Below are 14,140 nucleotides of genomic sequence, written 5' to 3'. Positions count from 1 at the left end.
CAAAATCTGAACTGCAGCAGATAAGCTGTCTAAAGGAAAATCTGGAAGTCCCAGTGTAGAGGATTCTTGAGAGCAGAGAGTTGTAGCAAAAGACAGGATCTGAGAAATTCTGCATAGAAAAAAATAAGTACAGAGTTTTACATATGCCATCTATACTTAAAATACTAAAGCCTAAATAGTTAATTACAGTTTAAGATCAGTATAAGATGCTGAAACTCTATCTGAGCAGAAAAAAAATAATGTGTGATTGAAGTTCTAAAGCATTAAGGATTCACTATGAAGGCTGCATATAGAAAGCTGTTTGAGCATACACCCACACATATTAAAAGCTTCTTCAGTTCTGGTCTCCATGTAGAGACACTAGTTATAAAAATAGCAAGGAAACCTGAAATGACACCACATTTCTTCATTAATTTTGATTTTTCTTTTAATTATGAAAAATTACCTCTCTGCAGAAATGTTTGATCCAATTGAATATAATAGCTGAAGATGGTCCTGAAAATAGAACATGAAATCATAAAGTAAATTCATTTTTGGGTCATACTGTAGGTCACAGCACATGATGGAGAGACACTTTCTATTTTTTCTGCTAATTTAGACATGAAGAGTCTACTCACTCCTGAACACAGATTTAATTTTATGAACGGAAGGAAATATTATCAAATCTTTCTTCTAGGGCTATATTGTCTAATGGAAATTATTTTTCTGCTGCCACATTCCTTGACAACTTTAAGCCTGCCTTTCAGGAATTTATTAGAGAGCAGTATGAAAAAATGCCATTTAAGATAAATGTATTGATTCCAGAGGTGAGCTAAGTAAAACAATGTCAAAATAATAGCTCTACTCAGTACAAATAGCCCAACTCTTCTGTTAAAGTGCTTACCTTAAAAGGCAGATGATAAATATCTCTAGCTTGAAATCTAGAGCGAAGGGGAGGATCCAAAGGGTTACCAGAATATTTAGGTACTGGCAAACCCAATGCTATTACACGAAAATCTTCACTAACCCGAACAATCCTCCATGCATCCAACTCTGATTTCGTATGATCCTAAATTAACCAACATAAAGCAGGAAAAAAAAAGTTACATCACTAAATACTCCTCCAGACTAAGCTGCAGACAGACTAACAATCCTTGTTTGTCTAGCTATAAATATGGTATTGTTCCCATCTTTCATTCAGAAATGCTACAAAGCATTGATCTATTCTAATTTGCTGATCATAAAAGCAAGGTTTTCCAAAACAAAAGGAGATAGAACATTTGATTATGTACAGCTGTCAGGCAATTTGATTAGAGGCCCCACAGACAGTCATGGTTCAGAACTACATGTTCAGAACCTTGCTTTCAAAAAGAACAGAAAATAAACAGATGACAAAATTCATTACAACCTGAAGCACTAGAATTATGGTACTGTGAGTACTTTTTTTTTTCTTCTTTTCCCTTCTTCTTGTAAATGTAAAGGAGACCATTATTGCTTTAAAATTTTCATTTACAAAATATGCTTTATTACAAGCAATACCAAAACAGAGCTATCACTGGACTCCTTCACAAGAACATCTATGTTGTGTATTACAGTTGCTGTCCTGTAAAAGATTCAATGCACACAAAGCAATATACACTGTTAAATCTTCACACATCACAGTTTTGTCTTCCTTGTCCTAGTTATACAGTATATGATTATTCACATTGAAGAAGAGAAAATGAACATTAGCTTATATAATGTAATATCTGCCAAACAACAATATTAGATTTAGTATTATAGCAGAAGATTTATTTAATTCATCAACTATTAACAGTGCACCCGAGGCACTCATTCTGAAGCATTTTATCATTAGAATACTCTTAAAAAAGGAAAAAAGTAAAGAGAAGAAGTTTTACTTTGCAACCAAATCTTGTCCAAGTCTGAATTCTCACTTTCAGTTTTTAAATACAATCACAAATTTAAAAGCTTACTTTTCAAATTTGGCAATAATTCTCCCAACAATTGTATCTTCCGATTAAATACCATAAAAAGATTTTTAGAAAAGGCACAAATCAGAAGATTTCAAACCAGAAATAAGAAACTGAAGAAATATCAATATATTTTCAGAAATTTGCTATGGTACTAACAACATAGGAAGCGAGCTCATTTAATTGTGATCAACTAGAAGGCTTACTGCACATTTCCTTTTTTCATATAGGTCCAAATCATATACTTATCAACAGGCACAACAGACAGAAACATGAGTGAGATCAGACAAGAGACCAACAGGTATGTGAGTAGACACTACAGCACACGAAAGTATGAAACAGAGTACTGGTGGAAACTGAGATTAAATTTACTAAGGTCCCCAAAAGGCCAAAGAGTACCCAACTCAAATGTAAGCAATGGGACTCAAACCTTGAAGAAAATGAAAATGGCTGAAGTAGTAACAGTAGCAGATATAATCCCATTGCCTACCAAAAGTAAACTCACTATCCATTTCTTATTATTTGGATTGGCTCCTCACACATATTTTACTAAATTAAAGGTGAGACAGTACTGAGAAATACTGAGTCACCAATCTTGACCTCTTTGTTTGGCATCCTATTTTAAAAGCTTATCAACAGGACTACTACAATGCTGAAGCACTATCTGAACTTCACGGGGACACTTTCAACTGTAATCTCTTCTCACAAATACATTTTGTTTAACCTCAACAGCTTCCACATTTTACATACAAGCAGCATATAAAGCTGGCATGAGCAACTGTCTTTTTTTTTTAATGGGGGCAGAGGGATATAGGTTAAAACAGTGTTTTAACTGAAGTGGAATGTTATGCATCTCAGCTAACTTCCACCCTAAAATTTCAACCTGTATAACATCTCACATACACACTGTGTTCGAATCCAAGCATTTGGCTTCTAACTACTATCCTCTTCATAACAGTATTCAAGCACTACCAAGAACAGGAAAAAAAGAATGGAAAATCCAAATGGTATTTCCCTACCTGCAGAAGTTTGTCATAACGTTCTGCGGACATGAGAAAACGTCCATCTTCAAGTTGCATTTCCCTGTTCTCCAGCAAATTGTTCAACACAGGTAAGACATTGCGCTCAGCCTTCTCCAAACCTTCCAACACAAGGATTCGTCCTTCTGTAGCTGCACGAACTGCACACTTTTCAAAAGTAACAAGCAATATTGGGAGAGAAATAAACATCAAATATCTCATGAAATCCCACTGAAAAAGAATCCACAGATGATTTCCAAAACAGTATTTATTTCAATAATAATCAGTAAGATTGGAACGGGTTGGCCAAGGAGGTTGTGGATGCCCCATCCCTGGAGGCATTCAAGGTCAGGCTGGATGTGGCTCTGGGCAGCCTGGTCTACTGGTTGGCGACCCAACCACACAGCAGGGGGGTTGGAACTAGATGATCATTGTGGTCCTTTTCAACCCAGGCCGCTCTATGATATGATTCTACAAAGAGTGACAACTGATTGTATTAACATGTTCGTAAGTTGGACTTTTATAACTGTTACAGGGACTGAAAAAGAAATAGTAATATAAATAATAACAAAAGGTGCTGAAAAAGAAATAACAATATCAGTAATAACAAAAGGTATTCTAGTCTCCTGTATCAACAGAATAAAGTGTAAAATCTTGATAACATTTCAGTGTATACCCAGTACATGATAATAATCACCATGTTTTCTTTTTGATGTTGCATAACACTTTTCAGGTATGACAATTATGGCATAGCTATTTATACAGAATACACAGTTTAGAAGTGGTTGTACATGTTTACAACCATATTAAAATATTTAGAAACCAAAGGTCAGAATTTCCTTGGGATTATTCTGGTTATGTACCAGTGTAATTCCACCAGTACAGTGTTTTAGTCTGACCCGAAGAGAACAACAACCTGGTAAAACCAGGTGTGGGAGATAAAAACAAAACAATGCTATCAATAATCAGATTTTATCTATGTGATAAAATTAGAAATGTTTGTAATTATATTCCCAGACTGAACACCGTCTTCTATAAAAACAGAATAAAAGCACAGACTTTCACTTGTGAACACTTTGGAGCATTTGGGGTGGGACTTTATTTCTTTTCTATATTTCTCCTCTTTACTTATTTGTGAATTCTTACTGTTTATATGAGCCTAATGTCTATCCAAAACATAAAACTAAGCTCTGTGTTGGTAATTTTGTGCAGCTTCTTCTCAGTCAATGTTGTGGGCTCAGGGAAATTAGCTAAATTCACTTCATAACTATTATTCACAATTACTGCCCAATGAAAGACAAACTGAAATTTAATGCTTTCTTGTCTATTTCCAGATTGAAAAAGCTTAACCAGATAATAACAGGGAATGTGTACATGTACCCAATATCAAGAAGCACCAAAGAGTTTTGCTTTCCATTCCAACTGCATTTTAACAATTTTAGACACAAGCACAGTGGCAAAGGGAGTATGATTGAAATCTATTCCCAGCATGTCTCCTATGAACTCCTACAGACAAACATTTCATATGACACTAGATGGAAATCTCTGATGAATACAACAGATGTCAAAGACTGAGACAAAGAGAAAGAAGGAGGAAATGAGAAAGAATAATGAAAAAATATGAAGACAGAAAAGAATCAAATAAGAATTTCACATGGAAAAAAATATTCAAAAAAGAAAAAAAAGGTACGAAGGACAGCTGGATAAATCTAAGCTAGAGACAAAGAACAGCTCAGTGCAACCAAACTGATGCATGGTACAAAGCATATGACAGAATCAGAGATCCATCTGTTAACACTAAAGATAACACTAAATGGCACCCTAACTAATTCAGCTGCTTCTTATGCACACCATAGAAGTATACTTCTATACTTCTATCCTATAGCGAAGTAGAAGCATAAACAACAACTATGGGAAAATAAGCCATGATGTAAGATTTCAACATCTTTATTAAAATAGCAATAACTATTTTACCTAAGCTCACAAATCTCAGTACGCATCCGTGTATTAATTTCCCTTCCCTGACATTTTTAGGATCTAATCTCAAAATCAATATCTGAGGAACCCATAATAATCCCATTAACCAAGTGTAGTCCTAAGACTATTTCCCTTGCACTGAATCACTAATTCCTTCCAAAAGCAATCAGCAAGTGAATTATAGGCTAATTCAAAATATTATGCTTTAACAAGCAATAAAAAATTTCACTCTCTCCATTCCAGAAAATCTGTAAGAAAGGCAAATTTTGTACTAACATTGTTCTCTAGGAAGGTCACTGGTCAAATAAAAAATCTGCTTCAACCTGTTTAAATAGAAAATCTGAGTCTCCAGCAACCAGTCCAATACCTGGCATGAACAAAATGCTATATTCTCCAAATGCACTTTGGAGATACAGCCAGAATACATTTCAACAAACATTTTATTTGCCAGGTTAGTTGGATTCTGCATATTATATGTCTATGAAGGCTTTATGACCATATTTTACTAGCCAGAGGAAAATACACATCTTGTTCATATGTCAAAATATTGTCAGTATCCATAGAATCTTGTTGACTCATGTTGAGACATGCACACTATGAATGAAGGCTTGCTGAATTAACAGTCTTCCAGTATTACAAATATCACAACATAACTGAGGCTGCCAGGGCCCTCTGGGTCCCTCTGCTCCAGCCCCTGTCTCAGCAGGGACACCCAGAGCAGGGTGCCCAGGGCCACGTCCCAGGGCAGCTCTGGGAGATCCCCAAGGAGGAGATGCCACAGTTCTGGGCAGGCTGTGCCAGTGCTCCGCCACTGCACAGCACAGAAAGGCTCCTGGTGTTCAGAGGGAACCTCCTGTGCTCCAGTTTGTGCTCATGGCTTCTGACCTGGCACTGGTACCAATAAGCCTCTCTTCTGGACTTGCACAATCTGGTATAGGTTTAGACTATCCAGAAGTATACTGTGAACTTCTGAAAGATGTTCTCTACTGGCAGTACAATCTTGAGAAGTGCCTATTAAAGCACGCAGATTAATTCAGAAGATCACAATTTAAAAAGAAAGCAATTTTTCTGAGCTAGAAAACTGTTCAAAATTTTTATTCAAGGTTGTGTTGCTAAGTACAATATATCAAAATGGATGCTACATATTATAAGAAGTATGTATAGGTAGCCAAAGATGATCAGCTTCAGGAATGTCTGAGTGCTCAACTATGTTTTTCTCAGTTCTTAATCAAAGAATCCCCATAACAACAATAATAACATCATCATCTGGGTTCTAATTTACTCTGATTGGCTTGTTTTTTTTTTACTTTAAACAAATTGTGCTCCTTGGGTATTTTTAAAGCATTTCTAAAATACGGTAAACTATTCTCCAAAATACAATGAAATATACACGCAATTCACCTCACTCTAAGGCTTGCGAGTAGTGCTAACATCAGACAGCATAATGTCTGCTCTTAAACAGCTGTGTATCCCTGGCTGAACTGTGATATTTATGCAACCTGTTTGGTAACGAGTAATAAATTTCTGCAATAAGCTTTGCACACTGCGAGGTATCTTCTGAATCATTATTTCAGTCAGATCTGTGACGGGTTGTTTTGGAAACTAAAATGCGTAACAAATAAGAGAAAGGCAAGCAAGTTTGCAATCTGTCACTGAAAATCGTTTTTTAAAAGATGTTTCCAAGAAACTCATCTTCATAATTCCATAATGAAAACCCCAAAATAGCTGTGCTGTCTCACTCTCTCACCAGCCTCATTTGTTTAAAGTGTTTAATATAAAATATAATTTGACAGAGGGTGTTATATTAGGCAACCTTGATGGTAAACCTGAGATTAAAGGTATTAATTCTTGTTAAAAGGCAGAGAGGGATTTGTTAAATGTTTATCTTCAGGTTTATTTTAACTGTAGCTAGGGACTATTTTGCTCATCAAATGCAGAACCAAGCTCATTGCCTCCCACCTGTGCCCCCACAGATCTGAAAGAATGGTTACCTGGATACCTGCTCCAGGGAATACACGAACTTAAAACAGGCTGAGTTTCTTCCCCAAGAGCAGAAACCCTTAACACAGTATTACTCCCATTGCAATAGACTTAGGCAACAAATATGTAGTGTGGATTGCTTACTCTGCTTTCATAATTCACCTACAAAAATATATTTCTTTCTTCAAAGGCATAAACACCTTATTAAGTACACAACACATAAAAGGTATTCACAGTCTTTTGCACAACAGGGCTCCTGCACTTGAGCAGAGCAAAGCACAACAACTGCAGGAACAATAAAACCCCACTCATGAAAAAAGTCACATAAATAAACTTACACAGCAACAGAAAGAGGGGGCAGAAAATAGCTTGACATAATGTACATGCCTAAGTGCAAACACCAGAGGAAGGACATTTTTATAAAGCTAAGCAAAGTAGTTTGCAAGAGCATGAGAATTTGAACAGTGTTGTCTGAAATGCCACCACTGGAATCTAATTTGGTTTTCTCAGCAGAATGAATAAAATAAAACCAAAACATTCCGGTCACTCTGAAATTTTGCGATTTTGAGCTATATTACAAACCATAAATAGCCTTATTTTTTTCAACTTGTGCATCACTGTGAATATCATGTACAGGCTATGTTTCCAAACAGTAAAAAATGCTCCAAAAAATTGCTGAACATTAATTATTAATTAAACTGTCTCTTTTTCAGGAGACACCTGGAGACTTTTTTTCTGTTTGCGTGCATTTGTCGTGAAGATGAGCACCCTTCACCCTTGCTCTGAGAACTGGATTCCATTCATGACATCTCAAAGACAGCAACAAAAATTACAACATGAAAAAAATAACTAGAGTAAGCAGCACAGTGAAGAAGAGAACTAATGAAGTCAGGCTTCCCTGCATCTGCAAACTACATTTCAGATGTCTCTTCCAGAGTAGTAACTTCTTCCCTCCACCTGCACAATATCCCACACAAACTCATACACCAGAGTTTTCCTGCATCTCAAAAACTTTCCAGCAATGACATGTGCAGGCATCTCTTATGCTAAAAAGATCTTCAGAAATCATCTGGTAAATATAAAACAAAACTTTGGCTGTTTTTGAGTTACCACGATCGTGTGTGCCTGCAAGAAGATAACGGAACTTAAAAACATAAACTCATGCTGCAGCGACTGGGGAGGGGGACATTGATTTGAGTCCCTGTAGCCCAACCAGACATCAAATGTCACAAAGCTCAGATGAAATTGCTAATTTCTGAATTACTTTCCATGGGGTCAAGTAGAAGCAATTTTTTCAAATGTAAATCATTTTAACTAACCAGCAGGTAAAGGAAGAGGATTGGTCAGCAGGTCAGGGGAGGTGACTGTCCCCCTCTACTCTGCTCTTGTGAGGACCCATCTGGAGTACTGCATTCAGGACCAGAGCTCCCAGCACAAGAAAGGCATGGAGCTCTTGGGAGCAGGTCCAGAGGAGGGCTAAAAGGATGATCAGAGGGCTGGAGCACCTTTCCTATGAAGACAGGCTAAGGGGTTTGGCTTGTTCAGCCTGGAGCAGAGAAGGCTCATCGTGGCCTTCCAATATTTAAAGGAGATTATAAACAGGAGGGAAAGCAGCTTTTTACACAGGTAGACAGTGATGGGACACGGGGAAAACGTTCTAAAACAAAAGGGAAATTCAGATTAGATGTCAGGGGAAAGTTATTCACTCAGAGGCTGGTGAGGCATTGGCACACCTGCTCAGAGGAGCTGTGGGTGCTCCATCCCTGGCAGCAACGAAGGCCAGGTTGGATGGGGCCCAGGGCAGCCTGAGCTGCTAGGTGGCAGTCCTGCAGGGGGCTGGAACTTGGTGGGTTTTAAGGTCTCTTCCAACCCAAATCATTCTATGATTCTGTAATCACATAAAAATAAAGGGCAGAATGGAGTATGCAGTGAGGTTTTCCTCCTCACTTTACTGGGGAAGAAGGAGGATATTGACCAAAACTTGCAATTTTCTCAGGTTATTCTTTCAAGAAGATATAACTCAAATAATCAGACCATCACATTTTCTGTAATACTTGTATGGAAATAGAAATTACCTAAAAATTTAGAGGGAGTCTAAAGATAGATGTACAGACATGCTGAGATCAATGAAGCACATAAGGCTGTCACCAACTGGGATAATCTACTTTACTAGAATTTAAGAATATCTGCCAGTCAGGCAGCATGTCTATATAGCTACCAAACAATAACATTTAATATATTTGTTCAATTTTTACAATGCTCAAGTCCTTTCTTATTGATTTCCCTTGAGAGATCAGCAGAGGAAAGCAGCTGCGGAATACTGGAGTGAATGATTAGTTAATGAATCAAAGTGATAACGTATTACCTCTCAAATAAAAATAGTCAAATATTTTGTAGTAATTTGAAGGGCTAATAAAAATAATGTTCAAACAATTTCAAAGCAGCAATGCCAAACTTATTAAAAAACTTAGTATTATCTTTCAGTATTTGTAAGATGTTGCTCATTCTTTTCAGGAACATTCAATGAAAAAAAAATGCTTTCAAATGCACAATGCCATTTAAAGATGAGGTTTAAAACTACTATTCATCAGTTAAATACTACTATTCATTTGAGAGTGTCTATTCTATTTTTTTATAACTATTTTTGTACATAAACTATTTTTTTGAACTTTACAAGTTAGGCCACAACAAAATAAGTTACATCACTTTTAAGCTTGATGTCAGGTTTTATTAAAAGCAATAAATTAGTAATTATTTTGGTTAATTATTTTTTTTTTTAAAGCATGAGAGAAAGCAAATGTTTAAACCCTTTTGTTCCTCTGTAATGGAGGGGAGTATACCTTCATACTTCAGCCCACCTCCCTTGCTGAGACAATCAAATGTTTTCTGGATGGGTTTCATAGCTAATTTTCTCCACCAATGCTAGAAAATTAAAAGGCAGATTGCATTTGTTTTGGGTAATACTGTAAGCGAAAGGAAAGGGAGACACAATTCACAGTATATGATGGCACTGTCAGATGGGATATTCAGTAACCAAAAAGACTTCAGATGTCTGAAACAGTGTTCATAGAACGCCTTTGGTTAAGGATCATCTAGTTGCAATCCCCCTGCCACGGGCAGGGTTGCCACCCACTGGATCAGGTGAAATCAGTTTAATTTTAATCTATAAGGAATTGTAAATTTGCAGTTGTAGTACTCCTCTCATTACATCACAGCCACTCATCTCATATGTCTTCTACATCAAATCAGGATACCAGACTCTTAACAAGCTCAGTTAAACGATGACAACTTTAGGAACATAAAGTAGTGTTGCAAAGGATTAAAATACAAAGAGTTAAGAGAGATTATACAGAGGCCTTTATCATGCTTTTTTTTTTTCTTAATAGACAAGAAATACTGTGTTGATGTCAGTGAAGATTAACTTCAACCAAATACTACTGCTTTCTACCTATTTCCACATAGCATTCTTCTTTCTGTGCAATGTTAGGCAGAACCAGAAAATCAATAGTTCACTTTTGTACTTCTGGACTGCATACCTCTGCTTTCTACAGACTTTCTTATCTAGCTGCCTATATCAAATAGACAGATACTGCAGTGTGGAACAGTCATTTGAATACATCACACTGTTTTGATGATGCCTTTATTGTGGCTAACTTACCAGTTCATCAAAAACTCACTGTGACCTCCAACATAGTAATAATAAATCACAGAACTACACAGTTTGCATTCGCTGTATACTTTTTTTAACAGCTGAATTATTCTTGCTCACCTCTTTGCTAGTTTATAACAAGTTTTTGTGGCATATATGTACTTATTTATATATGTATACACATACACAGGCTTAAATATGAGCATTTTATTCAATTAATCTCACATCTTCACTTTAAAAAAAAAAACAACTTCCTAATCTCTTTTGAATAAAAGAAAATAAATGTAATTCTATGTAGTGCTATGCTGCTCGGGGGTTTTGTGTCACATCTGTTTTACAGACAGGACAGTTTAAGCTGTCATTTCATCACTCTTCAAGTTCAACTGGTTACTACACGAAGTCATTCAAACCAGAGCAGGTCATTTTTTTGTTACCTTGACAAACAATTTGAAATTTTATCACTGTACAATCTGTATATTCCTAACTCCATCATCAAAGATATTCTGTTAAAACAAGCATGCTCACATGGAGCATTGAAACTGTTGGAGAGTGGCCGGAGGAGGGCCACAAAGATGATTAGAGGGATGGAGTACCTCCCCTATGAAGACAAGCTGAGAGAGCTGGGCTTGTTCAGGTTGGAGAAAAGACCTCATTGCAGCCCTCCAGTACCTAAGGGGAGCCTATAAACAGGAGAGGAGCCAACTCTTTACAAGGGTAGATAATAGCAGGACAAGGGGAAATGGTTTTAAGTTGAAGGAGGCAAGTTATAGGCTGGAAATCAGGTGGAAGTTCTTTACTGATTATTTATAATTGGTGAGGTGCTGGAACAGGCTGCCCAGAGAGGTTGCGAATGCCCCATTTCTAGATGGGGCCCTGGGCAGCCTGGCCTAGTATTAAATGTGGGGGTTGGCAGCCCTGCCTGTGGCGGGGGGGTTGAAACTTGATGATCCTTGAGGTCCCTTCCAGCCCAAGCCATTCTATGTTTCTATGATTCACACAATTCAAAGATACACTGACTTTTTGCATACACAGCAATAGCTATGATTTACATACTCATCCACCCACAGCTTAATTAGCAAACGTTCAAAAGTTGTCTTATATTTGTAGTTTCTCAGCATACACCCATATAATATTGTTCTATTTATTCCATCTTTAGTTTGATTATGCTAAAGGAAAAGATTGTTCGCATAATCAGGAGTTCAGTGTTTGGGAAGAGTGTTTCAATTTAATACTAAACCTGGAAGATGCAGTGGTAACAAAACCAGGTGCTCTAGGCAACATAGGAGTGATACACTTCTTAAGCAGAAATTAGCTTAGCTTCTCTCCCAGTTGCACACACTACAAAATTTTAATGTAGGATTTCCTTAGATGTAACAATTAAAAAGCATAGGAGGCTGTAGAAATAAAAATTTATATCAGAGGCGTGCACATGATTTAAAGAAAAATTGCATCAGAAATGGCAAAAGGGTCAAAAATATTACATTTAACTACATAATTTTTGAAAACAGGATTTTGAAAACATTTTGAAACTGAAATAAGAATGTCAATATTGGTTCAATTAAGTGGCTCAGGTACAAAGATTTAAAGAAACAGAAAGATGCTGCAAGATTGGCTCTTCAATCAATAACAGCTGAATTTTCCATTTAAATATCTATGTAATAAGAAGTAAATCTAACTAGCCACTTGATGCATAACTTAATTAACCCATGCAATAAGTTACAGAACAAGATCCAAGAGATTACTTCATTGTTTCAGTAATTTCAGTGATGACACTTCTGAAACTTCTGTCAATTAACAGCTGAAAACCAAAGTTAATGGCTCAAGGTAAAGTCAAGAAGACAAGTTCCTGCTGCCAGTACTTGAATGAAAACAAATAATTCACCATAGTGCCTTTGTTTTACACAATTGTAACTGGGAATTTATTTGATAATTCAAGGTTTGCCTTTATATTAATGGTTCCTAGTCATTCATTTTGTTTTCCCCATTCCTGATTTTAAAATGTTTCAATTTTTTTCCTCATCAGATCTCTCTTCTTACTTTATAACTCCACATCTCCTCCCATGTGATTCACTGTAGCATTAAGAAATGAGAATTGGTTAAGACACATGCTGACCTTTCAATGACATGACAATGCAGAACTTCAGTCAATGCCTACCAGTTACTTTTTCCCAGGTCTATATAAAATAACTATCTGCCATCATACTCAGCAACTTCTTGTTAAAATAAATCAGATGCTTTGAAGTATCTGAGATATTGACATATCCACTTACAGTATTTATTTTGTCATTATTAAATGTAGAGCTATAAGCAGCTATAATACATTAACAATCACTCAGAGACAATTTTGCAAACCTGACGACAGATAACGTGAAATTTATTTCTGCTAACAAGATGCCAGTTGCCATCACAGTATACTATCATTCAAGGTGTTAGATAACTACATTATTATACTGTGACTTGCAAAGAGCCTCCTAGACAACTGACAGGTAAGTTTTATTTGACCCACAGAATTCACCCAGTGGATGTTCTGGAAAAGAAGACTTCTGAGCTTTGCTGTCTTCTATATAGTGTCATGAACAGCAAGCATAATGTTCCACAGGAAAGGAAATAGTGTATAAATCCGATAAGTATAGCTTATATCTTCAGTTTCTCATATAAGTTCATCTTTTCCTTAGCTCACCTATGGCAATGGAAGCCATTGTGTCAAGCTCTACCAGAAATATTTTCTTAAGGCTACCTACTGTTGCCTTCTCTGTCTTGAAACAGTTCATAGACTGAGGTTTAAAGAAGACTAGAATCTAGCTTTTGCAGCGTTTTGCACTGAAAACATTAGAATTATTGAGCAACCTAATTCAAACTTCTGTGTAACCTGTATAACTTCATTCTTTCTATTACCAAATATAACCAGATCTCAGATGGTTCTAAATGTAGCTATCTATCATCCTTTAAGTGTCTATAATTAAAATACAGGGCAAGAAAACTTTGGGTAGAACATCACTATCTAATAGGTTCATCTTTCATGTTTTCAGTACACATCTAAATAGCAGTTATTTGTTTTATCATCTTTCCCACAAAACTTAAGCATATGTAGTCAACTTGAGTATGATTCACTTGAATATCTTGCTAAAGGAAAACCCGGGTCTGAAATACTGCTATGTTGGACTCTGGTAAAAGCCTTTCAACTGAAAATTTCCAACAGATGGAAGAAGACAGGTAATCTGAGACCTTTACTTTAGAAAGGTAATCTTCACAGAATACTCTTACTGAAGCGAGATCACTCAAAATAGCTTGTGCAAAGTGAAACAAGCTGCTTCGTATTTATACTGGGATCACAGTCTTCACACAAATACAATTAACAGATTATTCTCACATCTTGCTGAGATTCATACAGCCCCTAATACTTGGGTTTTATAAATGTTAATTAACTAATGCTTCTACACTGAGAGAGAATTTCTCTTTACTCTGCAGTAAGCGCAAGGATAAGACTGTCTATAACAACAGTTAGCAATAGAGCTCACGAGTTAATAAGTGAGCTCTATAGTCTGCACAAATGCTTCCATCCCCTG

At 36.5% G+C, this 14,140-nt stretch overlaps 1 protein-coding gene across 1 annotated transcript in view; it reads right to left on the bottom strand.

Annotated features, from left to right (window-relative positions):
* Positions 1 to 14,140, bottom strand: part of VWA8 (von Willebrand factor A domain containing 8) — a gene marked incomplete at both ends in the record, with an annotated part of 114,822 nt that overhangs the window by 75,640 nt on the left and 25,042 nt on the right. Inside the window, 4 exons of the mRNA XM_079535851.1 lie at positions 1 to 109; positions 446 to 495; positions 884 to 1,048; positions 2,969 to 3,136. Of these exons, the coding sequence (XP_079391977.1) occupies positions 1 to 109; positions 446 to 495; positions 884 to 1,048; positions 2,969 to 3,136 (492 nt within the window). The remainder of the gene's footprint in view (positions 110 to 445; positions 496 to 883; positions 1,049 to 2,968; positions 3,137 to 14,140) is intronic.

Source organism: Tetrao urogallus (genome assembly GCF_951394365.1).
Source record: "Tetrao urogallus genome assembly, chromosome: 1".
Lineage (NCBI taxonomy): Eukaryota > Metazoa > Chordata > Aves > Galliformes > Phasianidae > Tetrao > Tetrao urogallus.
This window is presented reverse-complemented; position numbering and strand designations above follow the sequence as displayed.